General features: G+C 43.4%; 1 protein-coding gene across 1 annotated transcript in view; it reads left to right on the top strand.

Annotated features, from left to right (window-relative positions):
* ATP6V0D2 (ATPase H+ transporting V0 subunit d2) overlaps positions 1-22,416 on the top strand; it is a 55,469-nt gene that overhangs the window by 22,576 nt on the left and 10,477 nt on the right. The window contains exons 3-5 of the mRNA XM_040261135.1: positions 18,293-18,471; positions 19,666-19,745; positions 21,552-21,629. Of these exons, the coding sequence (XP_040117069.1) occupies positions 18,293-18,471; positions 19,666-19,745; positions 21,552-21,629 (337 nt within the window). The remainder of the gene's footprint in view (positions 1-18,292; positions 18,472-19,665; positions 19,746-21,551; positions 21,630-22,416) is intronic.

Raw genomic sequence — 22,416 nt, 5'->3', positions numbered from 1 at the left:
CCTCCGTCCATGGAATTTTCCAGGCAAGAGTTGCCATTTCCTTCTCCGATGTGACATTGGGTTTTCCAAACAGCGTTTCAAAGATGCTCCTTTTCTTGTTTGTCGTCACTTTTCAGCTGAGGGGGAGTGACCTGCTACCTATTTTAGGAAGTGGATTCTGCTGGTATTATGAAAGATGCAATGAAGAAATGAGACGTGAAGCAGAGAAGCTATAGAGGAAGCTATTCTAAACGTTCACACTGGAGATGTTGACAGTAGAGACAGGAAGGAGAAGACAGTGGTTAGACGCATTTGCTAGGTAGACCTGGCAGAATTTAGCATCTTGACCTATGCAACGAGTGAGAGAAAGCAATCAGTGATTCCTGGGATCCTAAGCCAAGGGAGAAAAGCATTTGCAGATAAGATAAAGAGTTTTGTTTTATTTCTAATCAAAAAGAATAAGAAGCCTATTTAAGTTACATTAAATTAATAAATTATCCTTAGTCTCACCATGATTTGACATATTTTTATACTCACACATTTTAAAAGAATTAAGATCACTCTGTAAAATAATTTAATCTTTGATATCTATTACCAGAATTTTTTCATGCCAAAAGTTTTTTTCTAGTATTTTTAAATGACTGTTTAGGCTTCCATCTGGTCATGAACATTCTAGATGCATTTTGTTTCTTCCTGACCTCCAAGTCTTCAAAGTAATTTGTTAAATTCTGATTTCAAGAATGAAATTCCCAGTAAAAAGTATCAGGTTGAATAATATCCAGTTGACAACACTGTGTATTTGTGATTTTGACTCTTTGGCCAGAAAAGGTCTTCTGAAACCTTACAGATTGCACCATCTTAAAGGTTTTATATCCAGAGATTCTATGTGAATGTTCAATGGGAAGCAAAAAGGTCTGTAGTCCAGCTGCTGATGAGACCTTCTTTGTGTAAAATTCTCCAAGTGCTGGAATTGAAAACACTGGTGCTCTTCTACAAAAGCAATACTTGGTCTTTCTGTAACTGAGTGATAATCAGCATGAGTGAGTGAATAAAAGTCACTCCATGGTGTCCAACTCTTTGAGAATCCTCCAGGCCAGAATCCTGGAGTGGGTAGCCTTTCCCTTCTCCAGGGTATCTTCCCAACGCAGGGGCAGAACCCGGGTCTCCCGAGTTGCAGGTGGATTCTTTACCAGCTGTGTTGCAACGGAAGCCCAATTAATCAGCATGAGCTTTATTAAGTAACCGCTATGAGTGAAGCCCTAAGCTAGGTTCTAAGACAGGAGATGAATTGAATATGGACTTGCCTCTCTAAGCCTGTGGAAGAGTTACTTAAGGTGCAGATTCCAAGACCATGCCTCTAAAAATCAGATTTTAGTAAGTCCTGGACTGCAGTTTAGGAATCTACACTTTCAGAAGGCCCTCTAGTGACCCTGATGCACATGAGAAATTCTTACAGCCAGTAGGCAGGCTCTGAGTCTACAATACAACAGCTGCGGGGCCCTGAAAAAGTTCCTTAGTCAATCAAAGCCTTTTCCTCATCTAGGATAATAATTATATACAATAGAGTTGCAAGTTTAACTGAAAACACATATATAATATAGAGTCATAAGTGTTAACTGAAAGTTATGTGTTACATGAGGCCCAGTGAAATGAAAATACATGGCCTTGTTAAAAAACAGTAATTTCAAGAGACCAACAGCAGAGAATTAAACCAAGCATGGTGATGGTTTAGTAGCTAAGTTGTGCCCAGCTCTTGTGACCCCATGGACTGCAGCCTGCCAGGCTCCTCTGTCCATGGGATTCTCCAGGCAAGAATGCTGGAGTGGGTTACTGTGGCCTCCTCCAGGGGATCTCCCCAACCCAAGGATGGAACCCGTGTCTCTTGCATCTTCTGCATTGACAGGTGGATTCTTTACCACTAGCACCATCGAGGAAGCTCACTGAAAAATATACTCATATATAATATATAAAAAATCCACACACACAGTATGTCCACATACATTTGCTCAATACAGCTAACTTTACTCATTAGGGTCTTATCACCTGTGAAAATGAGAAAAGGTTGCATAAAGGAGGTAATGCTGAGACTGAGGTTGGAAGGATGGGACCCTGTTTGTACGCGGCCAGGAGGGAAAAATCTAGCGGAGAGAGCAGAAACATAGGCTTAACCAGTACTGCTGCTGGATTGCCCATGCCACTTAACTGATAACAGCAAAAGTAGCGTCTGAGGATTAAGGATGCTAAGGTCATGGGCGTAAAAGACCTGAGGATGCTACAACAGTTCTCCCCAGAGTGAGAAATCAAGGTAGATGCATCGCTTCCTCTGTTTTATCCACATTCTGGCTAGGCGACAGTCAACCACCAGGGGGCGCGATTGATCCCCGTAACCCCCGAATCTCTGCTTCTTCCCCAGCAATTGTTTAGTAAGACTTGAGACTGTCCCATAACCCTGGCACTAATTCATACAACCACTGCCCTAGTTGTATTTTATCTTATTTTATTTTTAAGTTTAAAATGAAGCACCTGTATTTTTAAAAATAGTTTTTACTTAAAAATGTACTTAGTGCTTTCTGCAAACGAGCAGTTTTACAGTCACTTTGTTGTTGTCTAGTTGCTAAGTCACATCTGACTCTTTGAGAGCCCATGGAATAGCCTGCCAGGCTCCTGTCCGTGCGATTTGCTGGCACGAAGACTGGAACGTGTTGCCATTTCCTTCTCCAGGGCATCTTCCCCACCCAGGAGTCGAACCCAAGTTTCCTGCATTGGCAGGCGGATTCTTTACCACTGAACCCCTGGGAAGCCCTACAGTCACTATTCATGCATGAAATTTAATTCTCACAACAATCCTATGAGGTGGCTTTTTAGAAACACAGAACAGAGGTTTCATAAGTTAAATCTATACTTCACTACCTATTTTTCCCAAAGCCCAGAAGGAAGCACTCTTAAATTTTATGCATGCCTTTTCAAATTTCTTTCAATGTGAAAAAAGTTTATATGTATGCATATATTTATATCTAAACCAACATGTAAAATATACATAGCTGGTTTTAATTTTTTTAGAACAGTTAAATTATATGATGTATTGTTTACAATTTGTCTTTTTTTGTGTGTGTGTAATCTATTGATATTAAGAATTTTCTACAGAAGTGCATAATGTTGTTGTTTAGGGGCTAAGTCATATCTGAGTCTTTTTGACCCCATGGACTGTAGCCCACCAGGCTCCTCTATCCATGGGACTTTCCAGTCCAGAATACTTTAGTGGGTTGCCATTTCCTTCTCCAGGGGATCTTCTTGACCCAGAAACTGAACCTGTGTCTCCTGCTTTGGCAGGCAGATTCCTTACCACTGAGCCACCTGGAAAGCCCATAAATGCACATAGATCTACCTTATTTTAAAGCATTGTATTCCGTTCCCTCTTCTGTCCATATAGTTTATTTTATTTCTTTGCTATTTCAAATAATGCTACAATAGAAATCATTGTACCAATTATGTTTGCTTTCTCTTGCTGGCATTTCTTTACGAGGGATTTCCAGAAGTGAAATTGCTTTGTCCGTAACTGTGCAGGTTCTAGATTTTGACAGTTATCAGCAGATTGCTCTCTCATACTCCAACAGTTTTGAAATGTTTTGTTCCTTTCCCTATCTTCTCAGCTGTTTTTTTTTTCTTTCCTCATTGGAAGAAATAAGATTCTCCAAAACCTGCTGTGACTGGTGTTTTGAATGTAATAAACATGAGATTCACCAGTCACTATTCTCGACCAGATGGAGAACAGCCTATAATAGACACTCACAGCACGTTTACCTGTCTAATGGACAAGAAGAATCGTCACCCCATTGGAGTTTTCCTATCAATTTCTGTAATATTTACATACACTGCTACGGAAGAGGCAGCATTGAAGCCATCTTGCTGTTATTCTTCTCAATAGAAAAGTATAGGGAAAGCAAGGAATAAGATGCTATGATCCCTAGAAAAAGTACCAGGTATCTCCTTCATCCTTTTTACCCAGGGACTATCAGAGTTAACATACTTGTCTGAACATAGGAAGAAACATACTCATCCATTGAAAAAAATCATCACGGTGCTATTGTCCTGAGCAAGTATGGTTCTTGGAGGCTGCAAAAAAATGAACAGTCTCTAAAGATATTGTAAGGAATAAAGACAAGTAGGAATGATCTGTAAATAATTACATTTGAAATGAACCTGTGAAATCACTTGCCCAAGATTACTCAGTTGAATAGTGACAGGATTAATGCTGAATCCGGGTCTCAGCTCCTTAGACACATAATAAATATTCTTGAATGAATGAGCTAACTCCTCCCCATGTTCACCATGGCTGCTGCCAATGTATACTGAAAACTAACTTCACACCAAGATAAATGTAAATACAGAGCTTTAGAGACAGAAGAAAGATATCACTTCTAGCTAGAGATATTTTGAAAGCTTAAAATAAATATTTGAAAATTGGCCTTAAAAGATGGGAAGGATTGCAGCATTTAGCAATTGGTGGGGAATGGATACTTTTTCCATCTAAAGAGGAGTAGGAACAAAGACCCTGAGATAGAAAAGGACAAATGAGTTTGAAGAATTTTTAATCCAAACAAATGGGTTAGACCATGATTGTCGAGAATCTTAAGTACTAGGGAGGAGTACTAAAGATTCCAGAGCTACCGCGGGTTTGAGAAATGCATAGTGACCAGCATTCTTGTTCAAAATGTGCTGTATAGTGACCAGCATTCTTGTTTGAAACGTGCTGTTCCAGCAATGCTGACTTCAGAATAGTTTTCCAATATTTTATTTTTTTGGAAGGAAAAAAAAATGCACGTGACAGCAAAATGAATTTCTTTTAAAAATTGCTTTAATCTTCACTTCCTCTATTTAAAAAGCAGGAAACTTCAGGGGAGTAAGAAATGTTACCCCAAATGTCCAGTTTCAAGAAGGAACAGAATATTAATGGAGAGATTCTAAATCTCAATAGCCTGTTCAGCAAATCAGACTAAATGCAGGGCTGCCCCACCTGAATATGTAGGATTAGCATTGGACTGAGTACATGTGGGGTAACAGAAACGTTTATCAGTGCAGTCAAGAAAAGCTTTTCATTTGAAAATTACCACATTGGGAAATACTTCCTACATGGCTCTATCGTCTGCTTTTGTGCTAAGTCGCTTCAGTCGTGTCCGACTCTTTGTGACCCCATGGACGCCCGCCAGGCTCCTCTGACCACGGGATTCTCCAGGCAAGAACAGTGGAGTGTCGCCATGCCCTCCCCCAAGGGGTCGAACCTGAGTCTCCTGCCCCGGCAGGCAGATTCTTCCGCCTGAGAAGCCCAGAACCAGCGGGGTTGTTAAGGTGGATCAGCACCTTTCACCGAGGAGTGTTGCTGAGAATGAAATAAGTGCAGCTAATGCATTTCACACGTCCTCCCCGCACGCCTTCCATGAACTGTGCATTTTAGGTCCCTCTTCCTGTGTTTTCCGTACGTACAAGCGTGACCCGGAAACATATCCTTGTCCTGCTCACCCAGAACAGAACTGTTGACGCTGAGAGCACCGAATGACGTTGCAGATGAAAGGATGCTGACCCAGCCCCTTAGGTAGAAGGAACCAGTCCTGATATCAGGGTGTGCCTCCCGTGATGAAGCCAGACCTTAGTCACAGTGCTTTGAGATGGTGAATCTATTGCCCATCTCCAAGTTCACCAAGTTATTTCCTATCCAGCCGTGCCTGGAGGGGGGAGTTCAGTCTGAGTCATGAAGAGCTTCCATCTTCACTAAGGGGCTTAGGCTTTTTCATACATAGGACCAGCTATCATTTATGATGAGTTAACCAGCATGTTCTGAAATTAGTGATTACATTTCCAAAGAGAAAACGTTAAACACTTTCAAGTTCAGATATCTTAACAGAGACATCGTATGAAACGATGACCCCACAAGGATAATTCTAGGGCTATAAGATGCAGAACAGGTTGGTAACAGATTTTGTAAAAGATATAAATCAAATCCGAGGGCCAATATCCCAACAGGTATCGTGGTTTATGTCCTGTGGATATTCTGTCTCCCAGATGACTGTAGCCCTCAGCCTCATATCTCCATGCCATACCAGGGGTTAATCCCTTGTCTTCTAAGAGCAATAGGTAATTTTAGAAAGGTTCTATTAACTAGAACTAAGTGTGAAAGTACAGAGATATAGAAATCTCAGGCTTGATGAAAGAGTATAAACATTGCAAAATTTTTACACTAATATTATATATACAGCTTCTAATTTTTTCTTCCTCTTCCTCCAAGGTCCAGTTTATAGGGATTTAGCTTCCTCTAAGGGTTATGTGACTCTCCTTTACTGGAGGCACTGTACTAGTGTTTTCATATGTATGACTAATCCTGGTGCCAGCAATTCAAATTGAGTAAATAGTTCCATTTGAGACTGAGGAAATGGAGCTCTTTTTAAACTGGTTTTTAAGTAACAGAGCTGGGCTTAGAATTAGGCTTATCTGTTTTGAAGCTTAGCCTCTTTTTACTGTTATGATTGATTTACAAACTGTTTTCGTATGTGTGATTTTATTTAATTTGCACAGCAATCGTGTGAAGACAATGGTATTCTGCCCTTTGCCACCCCTTGATGCCAAGCTTCTTAAAAAAGGGTGGTCTCTACTCCTATCTTCTCACTTATTTTCTCAATCCACCTCAGTCTTATTTCCGACCCCACCATGCCCTCAAAACCACTCTAGTTGCTAAGTCTAATGGGTATATTTTCAGCCTTTTTGTTAGATCTTGATTTCTAAAACCATTCTCCCATAAAGGGAACCGACATTCCTTGCAAAAAAACAGCTATTCTAGGACTGGAGTGAGAAATATGCAAGATGAACTTGAACTATCTTGTAACACCAGAATATGAGGATGTGAAAAATGAAACAGAAGAACCTGCAGTGGTTTGGGGTGTGTTAAAGGAGCTCACAGGAACAGACTGCAGGAGCCCCCAGGGGCCAAAACTGGAGCAATTCGAGCAGCGAATTAAGGGAAGTTGTGCTGAATTATCATCCAAAACATAAAATATTTTTTAAGACCATCCTGGTCTAAATAAATGATTGGCTAACTTAATAAATGAGGGAGAAGAGACACATCTCCCTTGCAGAATGATTTGTGTAGACGCTCCACCCTCGAGGAGGGGTACCATATTTCCTACCTCTCTTAATCTTGACTTCCAAAGAAGACAGTATGGAAAGAGGAGGCAGGGCCTTTTCGGTGGAGGAGTCTAGCAAACACTGCCTCAGCCGGGTGCCCCGTGATGGCCCAGGCGGTCATGAACTATGCTGCCAGGAGGCTCCTTTGATAGAATGCGATGGCGGTGGCTCCTCTGGCTTCTGCTTTGCAGGTGGAGGTGCAGTCACTCGTCTGCAGGGGTGACTGGGGGTGTGTGGGGGCAGAGCCCTTCTCCAAGCTTCTGGATTTCAAGCTTCCAACTTTTCCCTCTGCACCCTTTAAGATTAAGACTCCCCCGGCTCCACCATCCATCACACCAGGGACTCAATGCAAAGCAGCAGTGAGTCCCAAAGGAGAGGAGAAGAGAGGAAAGGGTGAAAAACTGTTCAAGGAAACAATGACTGAAAACCCTCAGAATTTGGTAAAAGACACAAACCTACTGATTCAAGAACTAAACGAACCCCAAATAACAGAAACCCAGTGACATCCAAGCCAAAATGTGTCAGAGTCAAACTTGTGAAGGACAAACACAGAAATGCCTGAAAGCTTTGATACTCGTGGGGGAAAAGCTCTGTGAACAATGATGAATTTCTCATCATAAACCATGGTGTTCAGAAGGAGGGGTTATAACATTGTTTAATGCTAATGGGCAAGAAATGTTAACCCAGAATTCTATATACAATGAAGGCATCTTTCAAGAATGAAGGGTGACTCAAAACAGCCTCAGAACAATGAAAACTAAGAATTTGTGGCCCATCAGGTCAGTTCAGTCGTTCAGTCATGTCCGACTCTTTGCAACCCCATGAATCGCAGCACGCCAGGCCTCCCTGTCCATCATGATCTCCTGGAGTTCACTCAGACTCAGGTCCATTGAGTCAGTGATGCCATCCAGCCATCTCATCCTCGGTCGTCCCCTTCTCCTCCTGCCCCCAATCCCTCCCAGCATCAGAGTCTTTTAGTATTGGAGTTTCAGCTTTAGCATCATTCCTTCCAAAGAAATCCCAGGGCTGATCTCCTTCAGAATGGACTGGTTGGATCTCCTTGCAGTCCAAGGGACTCTCAAGAGTCTTCTCGAACACCACAGTTCAAAAGCATCAATTCTTCGGCACTCAGCCTTCTTCACAGTTCAACTCTCACATCCATACATGACCACAGGAAAAACCATAGCCTTGACTAGATGGACCTTTGTTGGCAAAGTAATGTCTCTGCTTTTGAATATGCTATCTAGGTTGGGCATAACTTTCCTTCCAAGGAGTAAGCGTCTTTTAATTTCATGGCTGCAGTCACCATCTGCAGTGATTTTGGAGCCAAAAAAAATAAAGTCTGACATTGTTTCCATTGTTCCCCCATCTATTTCCTATGAAGTGATGGGACCAGATGCCATGATCTTCGTTTTCTGAATGTTGAGCTTTAAGCCAACTTTTTCACTCTCCTCTTTCACTTTCATCAAGAGGCTTTTTAGTTCCTCTTCCTACTCTAAAAGAAAGGCTGAACAAAATTATTGAAACAGAACAGAAATGATAAAAGAAGGAATCTGGAACTAGCAGGAAAAGAACAACAAAGTAGGAGGAAAATGTGAGTAAATGCAACAGACCTCCTCCTCTTGATTTTCTATATTCTAGTTGACAGTTGAAGCAAAAATTAATATTTTTCCGATGTGGTCTTTACTGTATATGAAGGAAATATTTAAGACAGTTCTATTATAAGTAGGGAAGGTAAGGAGAAATTTTAAGAGATAAGATTTATGTAGTTTCTTAAAAAAACTAAACATACTCTACCATACAACTCAAATTGTACTTCTAAGCATTATTCCAGATAAGTTGAAATTTATTTCTACATAAAAACTGTGACACACAAGTGTCCACATTTACATTATTTACAGGCAACAATGTGTATGTATTACATGTATCTGAGGGGAATTACGCTGAATTAAAATATCCAATGTCAAAATGTCACATCATATATAATTCTTGTTAAATATTCACAAAAATGGCAAAGCTATAGAAAGAACAAATTAGTATTTGCCAGAGGTTCAGAGCTGGGCTTCCCAGGTAGCTCAGATGGTAAGGAATCCACCTGCAATGCAAGAGACTTGGGTTCAAACCCTGGGTTGGGAAGATCCCCTGGAGGAGGGCATGGCAGCCCACTGCAGTATTATTGACCTGGAGAATCCCCATGGACAGAGGAGCCTGGTGGGGTGCAGTCCATGGGGTCACAAAGAGTCATGACTGACTGCCTAAACTTTACAGCGCAGGAGATGGTTGATGGGAAAGGGGTCTGACGATGAAGGGGTGGCACGCTGGAGGCCTTTAGATGACAAGGGAGTTCCGCACCCCGACTGGGGCAGGGCCTGCACCAATCTACACAGGGGGTACAGTAACAGAACTAGACAGACACAGAGGATCAATGTCAGCTGTCTGATGCTAACATTATAGCGATGAAGATGTAACCCCTGGTGGAACCTGGGTGAAGAGAACGTAGGACCTCTCTGTACGATTTTTGCAACTTCCTAGAGAATCAATAGTTATTTCAAGATAAAAAGCTTTAAAAATTTATTCCATATTATTGTATCCACATGGTAGTAACAGTAACAATAACTCGTAAAAGCTCTTCTAACATCTGAAGCCTATAATCACAGGAGATGAAAAATTAGTGTTTATATGTATAGAGAGTTATAGAGAGACATAAAAGACTTTCAACATAAAGACATAAACGCTGTATTAGTGTAAAATTTCATCAGAGAATTGGAGTAGAAATAACATTTCCAGAAAAAAAAAGAACAACATAATTTCTCTCTGTTTGTGTATTTGTAATTGAATAGTGGTGGTGTCTTAGTGAGCTTGAGTTTCTATAACAAAATGGCACGGACTTGGTGACTTGAATAATTGGACTTCATTTCTTACCGTTTTGGAGGCATGGAAGTCCAAAATTACGGTGCCATCCAGTTTGGTCCTCTGGTGAAGGCTCTCTTCCTCACTGTGTCCTCACACACACTCCTCACAGGAGAGCAAGATGCCAGGTGTCCGTCCTTAGAAAGGCACTAATCCCATCATGCAGGCCACACTGTTAGGACCTCACCTAAACCTAATTAACAGCCTCCGTGGCCCCAACTCCATATACCATCACACTGGGGCTAGGGCTTCAACATGAATTTTTTGTTGTTTAGTCACCCAGGCATGTCTGACACTTTGCAACCCCATGGACTGCAGCTTACCTGGCCTCCCTCTCTCTCACCACCTCAGAGTTTGCCCAAGCTCATGCTCATTGTATCAGTGATGCCGTCCAGCCATCTCATCCTCTGATGCCCTCTTCTCCTTCTGCCCTCAGTCTTTCCCAGAATCAGAGACTTTTCCAAGGAGTCATCGTTTGTATCAGATGACCAAACTTTCGGAGCTTCAGCTTCAGCATCAATCTTTCCAGTGAATATTCAGGGTTAATCTTCCTTGAGGTTGACTGGTTGGATCTCCTTGCAGTCCAAGGGACTTTCAGGAGTCTTCTCCAGCATCACAGTTCCAACGCATCAATTCTTTGGTGCTCTGACTTCTTTACAATCCAGCTGTCACAGCCATACTTGGCCACTGGGAAGACCATAGCCCTGACGATATGGACATTTGTCGGCAGAGTGATGTCTCTGCTTTTCAACATACTGTCTAGGCTTGTCATCGCTTTTCTGCCAAGAAGCAATCATCTTTTGATTTCATGGCTGCAGTCACTGTCCACAGTGATTTTGGAGCCCAAGAAGAGGAAATCAGTCATCACTTCCACCTCTCCCCCTCTATTTGCCATGCCAAAATGGGGTCAGATGCCATGATGTTAGTTTTTTTAGTTTTCAGTCTTAAGCCAGCTCTTCCACTCTCCTCCTTCACCCTCATCAAGAGGCTCTTTAGTTCCTCTTCACTTTCTGCCATTAGAGTGGTATCATCTGCATATCTGAGGTTGTTGATGTTTCCCCCACCTGTCTTGATTCCAGCTTGTGACTCATCCAGCCCAGCATTTCTCATGATGTGCTCAGCGTATAGGTTAAACAAGCAGGGTGGCAGCAGACAGCCCTGTCAGACTCCTTTCTCAGTCTTGAACCAATCAGCTGTTCCATACAGGGATCCAACTATTGCTTCTTGACCCGCATACAGGTATTCTCATCTCACTGAGAGCTTTCCAAGTTTGTCGTGATCCACAGTCAGAGGCTTCAGATGCAGTCTATGATACAGAGATAGATGTTTTTCTGAGATTCCCTTGCTTTCTCTATGATCCAGCGAATGTTGGCAGTTTGATCTCTAGTTCCTCTTCCTTTTCTAAACCCAGCCTGGACATCTGGAAGTTCTTGGTTCAAATAATGCTGAAGCCTAGCATGCAAGATTTTAAGCATGACCTTACTAGCCTGGAAGATGAGTGCAATTTTCGGATGGTTAGCACATTCGTTAGTACTACCCTTTTTGGGAATTGGGATGAGGATTGACCTTTTCTAGTCTGTGGCCACTGCTGGGTCCTCCAGATTTGCTGACGTAATGGAAGCAAAACCTTGATGGCATCATCCTGTAAGGATTTGAATAGTTCTGCTGGAATTTCATTCAACATGAATTTTAGGAGGACAAGAATCAGCCTATAGCAGGTGAGTATCCAGACACTTCACTGAATAATTTAATTTGACTGATTTAACAGTTTCATTTTAAATACTGACATCTATGATATACCAGAAATGTCTTTGCAGTATTTAGGCTTACAATAAAAGGTTTCACGTATCAACTTAAAGTAAATGAGCTAGTGCATCGTTCTCAGCGATTGTTTTATGTGGTTCCATGGCAAGGCTCTCAAGACTTGCTGCCTTACCCCACCTGGGAGGTCACGCCTCTGGGAAATTAATGTAGTTAATTGCCCTGACCCCTTGCCTTACAGCCTTGAACCAATTGGCACTGTTCCTGAACCAGTCCAGGCCTGACACCTTTCATGGCAACTTCCCAACTCTGCAGCTGCTTTATCACATGTACCTTCTGATCAGGGACTTCTTTTGCTCTAAAGCCATCAATAAAATTCTACTTGTTTGAGATCTTCTAGAAATTTATTGAAATCTCTTTTTTCCCCTCATTTCACTCTATTGATGAATGTTTTCCTTTTCATATACCTTGAATATTAATGTGGTTTGGGCAGCAGGGTCAAATGGTGCATCATATGCTCAGACCAAAATCTGATCAGACAAGGATTTGTAAAACCCTCTGGCTTCTCCCTGTGCCTACCCATCTTAGCAGATGTGTCTTCAGAAAGGACGTGACCACTTTCTTCTGAACCTCTCCTAACTGTATTCTTAAAAGAGCTCTCTCTCTTTGCCTAACTATCTCGCGCCAGAGTGCTTGGGGAATGATGGTCATTTCTCAGCTGCTGCTAATGACACTTAAGTACTTAAAATTTTTATTCCTAGAACAGTTCCACTAACACCGAATTATGGCTCTCTCTAGTGTCTGACCATTTAGCAACTGTTATATTAGCCCAGAATTTGATAGTTATATCACAGGAAAGTTAATTTTGTTAGCTTCGAGATCCTTAAATAAGTTGGGGGGCAGAAGAAAAAAGAACAGCGCTAAGGTGAAGCTGCTTTGTCTGAATCTAGCATGGAGCCGGGCTCTGGCAGGGGGTCCCCAACCCTGCCCCTCTCCAGCAGCGTGAGCTTGGACAAGATGTGGAACCCCCACAGCCTGATTGCTCTGTGTAAAGTGGCCCTTAAGCACTGACTGGTGGGGAGTCTTGAGTAGAACCATGCGTGTATTGCATGTAATGTCTGACACATGTGGACAAACTCAAGAAAGGTTGGCATTTTTTAAAATTAGTCTTTTTAAAACCTAAACTTTTTAAAATCGTGTCATTTACTCTCACAATTTTAGCTTCAATCACGCGCTTCCCTTGTGGCTCAGCTGGTAAAGAATCTGCCTGCAATGTCGGAGACCTGGGTTTGATCCCTGGGTTGGGAAAATCCCCTGGAGAAGGGAAAGGCTACCCACTCCAGTATTCTGGCCTGGAGAATTTCATGGACTGTATAGTCCATGGGGTTGCAAAGAGTCGGACACGACTGAGTGACTTTGACTTCACTTCATGATTTTCACAGGTGCTGATGTCAGTTATAGAAGAAAACATTTAGAAGGGGCTCAATGAGAATGTTTGTCTAGACCATGAGTGGGAGAAACATTGACCCAACTGAGGGGACACGGGTCTCAGCTCTGTTACTACTTAAAAGCACAAGTATTGAAACATGAGGAGTTTGAACTAGGTAAGCACCCAGTTCAGTTCAGTTCAGTTCAGTTGCTCAGTCGTGTCCGACTCTATGCAACCCCATGAATTGCAGCACGCCAGGCCTCCCTGTCCATCACCATCTCCCAGGGTTCACTCAGACTCACGTCTATCAAGTCAGTGATGCCATCCAACCATCTCATCCTCGGTCGTCCCCTTCTCCTCCTGCCCCCAATCCTTCCCAGCATCAGAGTCTTTTCCAATGAGTCAACTCTTCTCATGAGGTGGCCAAAATACTGGAGTTTCAGCTTCAGCATCATTCCTTCCAAAGAAATCCCAGGGCTGATCTCCTTTAGAATGGACTAGTTGGATATCCTTGCAGTCCAAGAGACTCTCCAGAGTCTTCTCCAACACCACAGTTCAAAAGCATCAATTCTTCGGCGCTCAGCTTTCTTCACAGTCCAACTCTCACATCTATACATGACCACTGGAAAAAACAAAGTCTTGACTAGACGGACCTTTGTTGGCAAAGTAATGTGTCTGCTTTTCAATATGCTATCTAGTTTGGTCATAACTTTCCTTCCAAGGAGTAAGCATCTTTTAATTTCATGGCTGCAGTTACCATCTGCAGTGATTTTGGAGCCCAGCAAAATAAAGTCTGACACTGTTTCCACAATTTCCCCATCTATTTCCCATGACAGCCATTTTGCTTTTTTGCATTTCTTTTCCATGGAGATGGTTTTGATCCCTGTCTCCTGTCCATAGTTCATCAGGCACTCTATCTATCAGATCTAGTCCCTTAAAACTATTTCTCACTTCCACTGTATAATCATAAGGGATTTGATTTAGGTCATACCTGAGTGATCTAGTGGTTTTCCCTACTTTCTTCAATTTAAGTCTGAATTTGGCAATAAGGAGCTCATGATCTGAGCCACAGTCAGCTCCTGGTCTTGTTTTTGCTGACTGTATAGAGCTTCTTCATCTTTGGCTGCAAAGAATATAATCACCCATGTGACTTTAAACTCAAACATGACTCACGTGACCCATTAGAGATTTCATTCCCAACCACTGGAGGCCTGGCCCTAAAGGTTATCAGGATCAGTCTGGAGAGAAGAAGCTATCTTCTGGGTATATCATCCCCGTCCACCCCAAATCACCACTCATTATGCACCCGGTGCCTGCGTGCTGGAGGTGAGGAAACAGACGCCTCTCCCCTGCCGTGGTCCAATCTTGAGTTCTCACTTCGTTTTATGAACAAAACTATGAGAACTGCCATTATTATCCCATCTTGAAAACAAGCCCACTTAAATGAGTTGAAATAAAGCAATTCAATCTCCGTATGCCTTTCTCTTTGCAATGTAGGGCCTAGCCTCTGTTAACTTAAAAAAAAAAGCACCCGATACACACATGTGCACACACCCACCCACGTGTGCACACACTCACATGCATTGTACAGGCAGGCGCTTGAGTTTTGTTACCTGTGGCCTGACTTCTCACTGACTGTTCGCCCCCATCAGCGTTGGTCTAATAGTCCTCTGCAAATTGAAAATGTTGGCGGCCCCTGCTTCTCCATCGCAGGAGTGCTGTGGGGAACAATTAAACATCTGGAGTCTGCTGAGATTATTAAGTGCTGGCAATTCCCCTCTCAGGTAATAGCTTCTGCACCATAAAGGGACAGTTAAATAAGCACTTCCATTTTAATATCCTTTTCAGGAGATAAAAAGGATTCTCCAATTCTATAATGTCTAAATTTGGCACTGCTGTTTGGAGGAGGTGAAGAAACTTCATAGTTACACAATTTCATGAAGGGATATGTGCCTTCTTCTAAACTTCTTTAGGTAAAATTTTTCTTGGGATAACTTTTAGAAGCTCAGGTGCCGTGTAGGAGACTGTTTTCCTGCTGGAAATGCATTCTTGCCCAGGAAATCCGTAACCCAGGCAGCCAGACTCCAGTGACTGTGCTCCTGAGTGGACAGGCTTATTTTCATCCAGTGAATGGTGGGTTTGTTTTTTTCACATTCATTTATCCCGTTTGGCTGTGTCTGGTCTTAGTGGCGACCTGCGGGATCTTCTGCTGCGGTGCATGGGCCTCTCTGGCTGTGGCGGGACTCCGGAGTGCCTGGACTCTAGCTTCCAGCACACAGACTCTTTGCCCTGTCGCATGTGGGATCTTGGTTCTCTGACCAGGGATGAAGCTCGCGTCCTGTGCATTGCAAGGCAGCTTCTTAACACTGGACCACCAGGGGAAGTCCTGAAAGGTGTTTTATTTTCAAGCTTAAACTGTGCAGTGGTTGAGTCCCATCACTGCCAAACCTGAGGACTGTGTCTCATCGCTTAGCTGTCCCTTCCATCTCTTCCACCTCAGCCTCTCGCTGCCTCTTTCCCCTTAGCTCTTAATCACATACTCTTCGCTCCCATCTTTAGGAAAAAAACACCAAAACTGGAAGTCCAAAGTTCCTTCAGCCCCAGGTCTCCATATATTTACCTTCCGCTGCCCTGTAGCGTGAACTCTTTTAAAAAACACAATGAACAAAACCTCTTTACTTCCCAGTCATTTTAAACACACAGTGGCCAGATTCCTGCCTCCTCCCCTTTCCCTTCCACAAGCAAATCCCCCTGAACGTGTGCTCGCTCTGGCGTTAGAGGGCCTCTCAGTGGCTGCATCCTGAAAACACTTGGCTTTAGTGTCCACCTTGATTTTCCCTGGTGGTTCAGAGGCTGAAGCATCTGCCTACAATTTGGGAGACCTGGGTTCGATCCCTGGGTTTGGAAGATCTCCTGGAGAAGGAATTGGCAACCCACTCCGGTACTCTTGCCTGGAAAATCCCATGGACAGAGGAGCCTGATGGGCCATATTCCATGGGGTTGCAAAGAGTCGGACACGACTGAGCAACTTCACTTCACCTTGATTTTCCTGTGGCCTTTGACTTCTTTATGAATCATCCTAGAACTCCCTCCTGTGGCTTTCTTGCTCCCGTCTGATCATTCCTGCTGAGGTTCTGTCCAGGGCCTTGAATGTTGGGGTTCCCCAGAGTTCTCAGGATGGAACTCTTGAGGTGCACTCGAAGGTGTGACCTCAAGCATGCCCAAACACCTGCTTCTACATTTAAACTGCCCCCCACCTGCCCCACGCTGCACCTGGTCCCCTGACCGTCCCTGCCCCACCGCTGTCTTCAGGACTCAGATGTCTGAAGGCTGCCTGGGGTCTCCTCATGGGCATCTGAGCTCACTGTGCCCAAAACCTGCTCCTGTTATACCCTGCTCTTCCTCCAATGCTCGCATCTCGACAAATGGCTCCAGCTTCTAACCGTTAAAACCAGACACCGATGCGTCATCCTTGACAACTAAACACAACATAACCTGAGTGTTCAGAGAAAGTTTCCAGGGGCAGACCGAGTTTGACGCACAGCTCTCTCATTTGTTAACTGTGTCATCATGGCTGAGATTTTTTTACCTGTCTGGGCCTCTAGTTGCTCGTCTGGAAAATTTCATTAATAATAGTACCTATTATCATCACAGTGTGATTATCATAATTAAATAAAAATGCAATATAACTTTTGAAAAGCATTTTACTAAAGTGTGCTTCCCTCTTCTGTTTTAATGCCTATTCTGTCTATATAGATCATAATTCTCCCCTGTCCTTAAAGGCACTCAGCATCTCCCAGGGCCCTCGATCTGAATTCCTCATCTTGTCCTTCAGGACCCCGCCTGCTCAGTCTGGGCCCCACCTCCAGCACTCAGCCTCAGGCAAAAGGATGTCCTTGTTCTTGGCTCTCTGCCTCTGGGGCCTTCCACGTGTTCTCCCTTCTGCCTGGAAGCACTTTTTCGCCCCTTTCCCAGCCTCTTTTGCTTGGACAGCTCTTACTCACTCTGCAAGTTGCAGCCTGAAGTCACATCCTAGGAAGTCTGATTCCAGTTCAGTTCAGTTCAGTCACTCAGTCCTGTCTGACTCTCTGTGACCCCAATGGACTGCAGCATGCCAGGCCTCCCTGTCCATCACCAACTCCCAGAGTTTACCCAAACTCATCTCCATGGAGTTGGAGATGCCATCCAACCATCTCATCAGTCTGATCCCAGACGGGTTTAAACGCCCGGCTCTGAAGCCGCACACCACCCCGCAATCTCTACGCAGCCTGTGTGCTGCACCGCAGGGCATCCCAGTGGGTCCTTGTCCAGTACCTCCCTTAAGCTATGTTCTCTACAAAGGAGGCGACTGTATCTCTCTTCTCAACCTCACTGTTTGGAACATCCTGGGAATATAGGGCTTTGTACTGAAGGAAGAAATCACATAAAGTGTGAATCTACGGACACTTGGGGTTCTGGGAGGGGGAAGAGGCTAGAAAGCTCACTCTGTCATAAGAGAAAAAGACCAGAACAGTCTAATTTTTAATAAATAAAGCATTTTAATTTTAAAATGAATATTTTAATTGCATTCCTTTTTATTTTAAATACTTAAAACTTTGAATCCTCAGTGATGGGGCTTCAACACAAATTTCAAAAGTCAGTTTTTAAAGTAGAAAGAAACTCTTCAGTTCTGTTTCTCAACTTTGTCAGTCCATAGTCCATCATGAGAAATCAAGCAATTTTACACCCTCGTGGCTCTCTGTCCCCAGCCCCACCCTCCACATACGATAATCAGTGTGTAGGGTCATATTTTAGGTGGTTACACCGGTCAGTTATTATAACTATGAGTATGGTTTTTCAAACTACAGTTCCCTCTGGGAGTCGTGCATTTTACCCCAGCCACATCGCTCATACACCAGAGTTTAAAATAAAAGGAGATCTAATTTCCTTCGTGAACGAGTATATGGCTGAACAGTGTGTGTTGCTTGCATTTAACCTGCGGGATACTTCTTATCCTCATGCAATCGTTTTCCTAACGATCGAGTCTTCCTTCCACACCAGGTGCAGTTACATGATAGACAACGTGATTCTCCTGATGAACGGCGCGCTGCAGAACAAACCTGTGAAGGACATTCTGGTGAAGTGCCACCCCCTGGGCCATTTCACGGAAATGGAAGCAGTCAACATTGCAGAGACCCCTTCGGACCTCTTCAGTGCCATTCTGGTCGAGACACCGTTGGGTACGAGTGCATAAGTAATCGTGCAGCTGCTTGTGTGTGTTATCACACTATTAGAAAATGCAGCTGCAAGTCACAGTTGTCTCCATGAACACAGTGTCATACTGCACAGGTTCCTCGAAGGGGAGGGGACATTGCAGAATCATCTGGTCCAGCTCCCTCCTTTTTCAGATCGAGATGAGGGGTGTAATACCGCCCGAGATCCCATGCAGACCATTGGCAGCCGAGAAGGGCCAGGCCTCATCTTCCGACCTCCAAACCCATGGGCTTCACTCCTGATCACAGCAAATAAATGATAAAACTTGTAATTTTTCAAAAAATTTTCTAGCTGGGTTTTAGGTGATACGTTCCTTACCTTTTCATTTTAAATTTCTGTCTGTATAAGGCTGTGTCTGGGAAACACTTTGTTTTCAGAAGTTTGGGGATGCCATTGTTTTCTGAGATGCTCAGGAGTGCCTGTCAAATGACCTGAAGCAGTGATAAAATCAATGTTAATATCGTCGTACTTTGGCACTTGCAGTAGCTGCAGCATTTAAAACGCTGCAGGGATCATTTTACATCTCCACGCCAGGAAACCTGGATAATAGCATGGCGACCATGCTTCATAATAGCTGTCACTTAGAACAAACTGTAAAAAGAGAAGTAATCAAGTCATTATTAAGTGTCGGTTGCTCCAGGAGCATAGCATGGCCAAAAGACGGTGAGTCTGAAAACCCAGGTCCACAGGCATGAAACCAGGTCCTGCCGCCCCCAACCAAGGGACTTGGGACAATTCATTTCACTCCAGGTTCCTCCATTCTGAAAATAATACTCTCTTCCTATAAAAGAGTTTTAAACACTAGGACAGTTTTAATACAGCTCCATACTTGTACATAGTAAGGTTGCAAATGGTGAATACGGCTTGCTGATGTGGGGAGGGGCTTCAAAAACGGAAACCATAAAGTGAATAGTTCAAGGTTGTGAGGACTGAATATGTTCAAGTATATCCAGTGTTTACTGATGGCTTACACAGAGCAAGTGCTTCCTCAGTAATCACTCCCCTGACACCGTCATTGTTAGCTTCACTGAGGCTGTCAATTGCTCATCACTCTACAGTCTCCTAGTTAGGGGTGAGCAGAGGGTGCTACATTCACGAAACATTTTCTACAATTTAAAATCCTATTTTGATTTATTTTGTATGACAATTTCTGCTTTCAGCTCCGTTCTTTCAAGACTGTACATCTGAAAATGCTCTAGATGAACTGAACATTGAAATCCTTCGTAATAAACTATACAAGGTAACTGCTTCCCCAAATGTGATGTTCTTCTTTGTTACGTAATACATTGTAACCAGAGCTCTTCATTAGATGTCACTTACTTGCTAGCAGCTCAGCTGGTAGAGAATTCACCTGCAAAGCAGGAGACCCAGGTTCCATCCCTGGGTCAGGAAGATCCCGTGGAGAAGAAAATGGCAACCCACTCCGGTATTCTTGCCTGGGTTGCAAAGAGCAGGACACGACTGGGTGACTAATACTTTTACTCTATTGACCAATGATCGGCTCAGCTGTTTGGTATTGGCTTCCCAGGTGGTGCTAGTGGTCAAGAATCCGCCTGCCAATGCAGCAGACATGAGAGACGTGGGTTTGATCCCTGGGTCGGGAAGATCCCCTGGAGAAGGAAATGGCAACCCACTCTGGTATTCTTGCCTGGAGTATCCCATGAACAGAGGAGCCTGGTGGGCTACAGTCCATGGTGTCTCACAGAGTCAGACATGACTGAAAGCAACTTAACGCTAGCACTAGCTCTTACTAGCAAACTTCCGAATTATGAGGTTAGGCATAATGGGAACAAATCTCTTTTTAGTCCTGACTTGTCCTCTAGTTAAATACACGCATGTCAAGTTCTCCCATCCAGCAAGATTCTTGAGATGACCCCATTCCTCTCTGTATCCTTAGCTCTTACATGGCACCAGGCACATAAAAGGTGTCAACTGGATGGACGGACGGAGGGATGGATAGGCAGATAGACGAGTGGGGTGAACAATGCCAATCCATTTCCAGAGCAGCAGTGCACACAGCGACCCCTTCGTTAGGTAGGTTTCATCTCTCTCCTCAGCCCTGTTAGAGTCCGTGAATTTCACAGTGAACCTGCCCACACGGTTTTAATTCACTGACAGCGTGCAGCACCCCAGGATGGCCAACCTGTGGACACACCCCCACGGGCACTGCTTGTGCAGTGTGGCCGTCTGTCTGGACTGTGCTGCCGCCCTCTGAGATGCCCTGTGTGATAGGGGCTGAGTCAAAGGGGCTGTGCATTTTCACCCATGCAACCGCAGCGTCTGTAGACACTTTCACAGAGCAATGGATATGCCCTCTGTCCAGCTTCTTATGCTGAAACATATGAAACCTCTCCAAAGCACTGCACTGCAGCAGTTTCCTTCTTATAAAGAGACTTATGGGCTTAGAGGAGGCATTCCTGAGATACAGCTAACAGAAGCCACTGTTTTAAGCATTCCTAGGCATTAGTTCATTTAATCCACTCAGCAAAACTACTTGCCATCCCCGCTCCCCAGATGAGAAAACGGAAACATGGAGAGGTAAATTTAGCTGGTAGAAGTCAGCGAGCTAGTGGGTAATAGAGCTGAGACTCAAACACAGACTGCCTGACTCTACAGCCTAGACTCTGTGTTCCCCATGTACTGTCCACGCTCAGCGCCATCCCAAATGTGTCTCCTGAGTGCTAGGACTTTCACTTTTCATAGGGCCCATTCTGGACTTATTTGCTGAGCTCTAAGAGAGTTTCACAGTCTTGTTAGAATAGTGAGAATTAACTACGAAATAATCTGAGAGCCATGCAAAAAAGTGCTTGGTAAGTTATTTCAAGCTAGGATAAGTTCAGTTTTGTTCTTTTACAGAGTTTTGCTTTTTAGGCTGTGCAAATGTACTGCATGGTGAAAGTTTGCATCAAATATGTTATAAAATATCTCCTTATGGGAGAAGTAATTCAATTTTCATTAAAGTGTTTAATAAGTCGTGAAAAGCTGATCTGGAAATTTCCAAAAGGAAAATATGTTCATTTTATTGTTTTGTGTTCTTCTTTTTAAGTCCTACATCGAGGCATTCTATAAATTCTGTAAGAATCATGGTGATGTCACAGCAGAAGTCATGTGTCCCATTCTGGAGGTAAGAAAGAGACCTTGACTTTTTTATGCCAAATAACGGGCTTACACGCTTTTTATTTATATAATCCTACCATTTTTTTATTCTCAGAAGTTCTTTTATCTAGAAATAAAATAGCAATATATTTTATTAAGTGTATCATTTGATGTCTTCAATTAAGAGTGATATTTTCCTAGTTTTCTACAGAGAAGAGCTATTTGGGAATTAAGAATAATGCATATAGAAGTTTGATCATGATTTACTTGGCTATAGTATGAAGGAAGCAGATTATAATTCGTTAAAAATTTAGTATGGTTTGGATAACTGGTACACTATAGGTACCCATAACAATCACCAAGTTCCCTCCCAATATCAGGCCTGTTGGGAACCCCCACAACTTGTCAGCAAAACCCACTGTGGGTGGCACTTCTCATGTAAGTCCTAAAGTAAAAGCCTCCACGAGCAACCCTTGAGCACCACCGCAGAAAGACCAGGGGTGGTGATTCACAGTTGGCGTGCCCACTTACTCCTCACAGCGTGGCAGATGCCACCATCGGCACCCACCTCTCTAACTGATGTTATACTCCCTCTAATTCCTCTTCATCATCACAGCTTTCATCTGTGCCCAGAGGCCCTCTTGCTTGCAGATGTCAATCTGCACACACACGGGAGACTCAAGCCAGAGATCAAGGGATCGGAGGGGAATTCTGGGCATAGTTTGCACTGAGTGTTTTACCTGGATCTCTCTTGCTGACTTACTATTTCACCTGGATCTTAAAAAAATAAGTGTTCCCCAGTGGTCCAGTGCAAG

The sequence above is a fragment of the Oryx dammah genome, unplaced genomic scaffold, assembly GCF_014754425.2.
Source record: "Oryx dammah isolate SB20612 unplaced genomic scaffold, SCBI_Odam_1.1 HiC_scaffold_19, whole genome shotgun sequence".
In the NCBI taxonomy this organism is placed as follows: domain Eukaryota; kingdom Metazoa; phylum Chordata; class Mammalia; order Artiodactyla; family Bovidae; genus Oryx; species Oryx dammah.
This window is presented reverse-complemented; position numbering and strand designations above follow the sequence as displayed.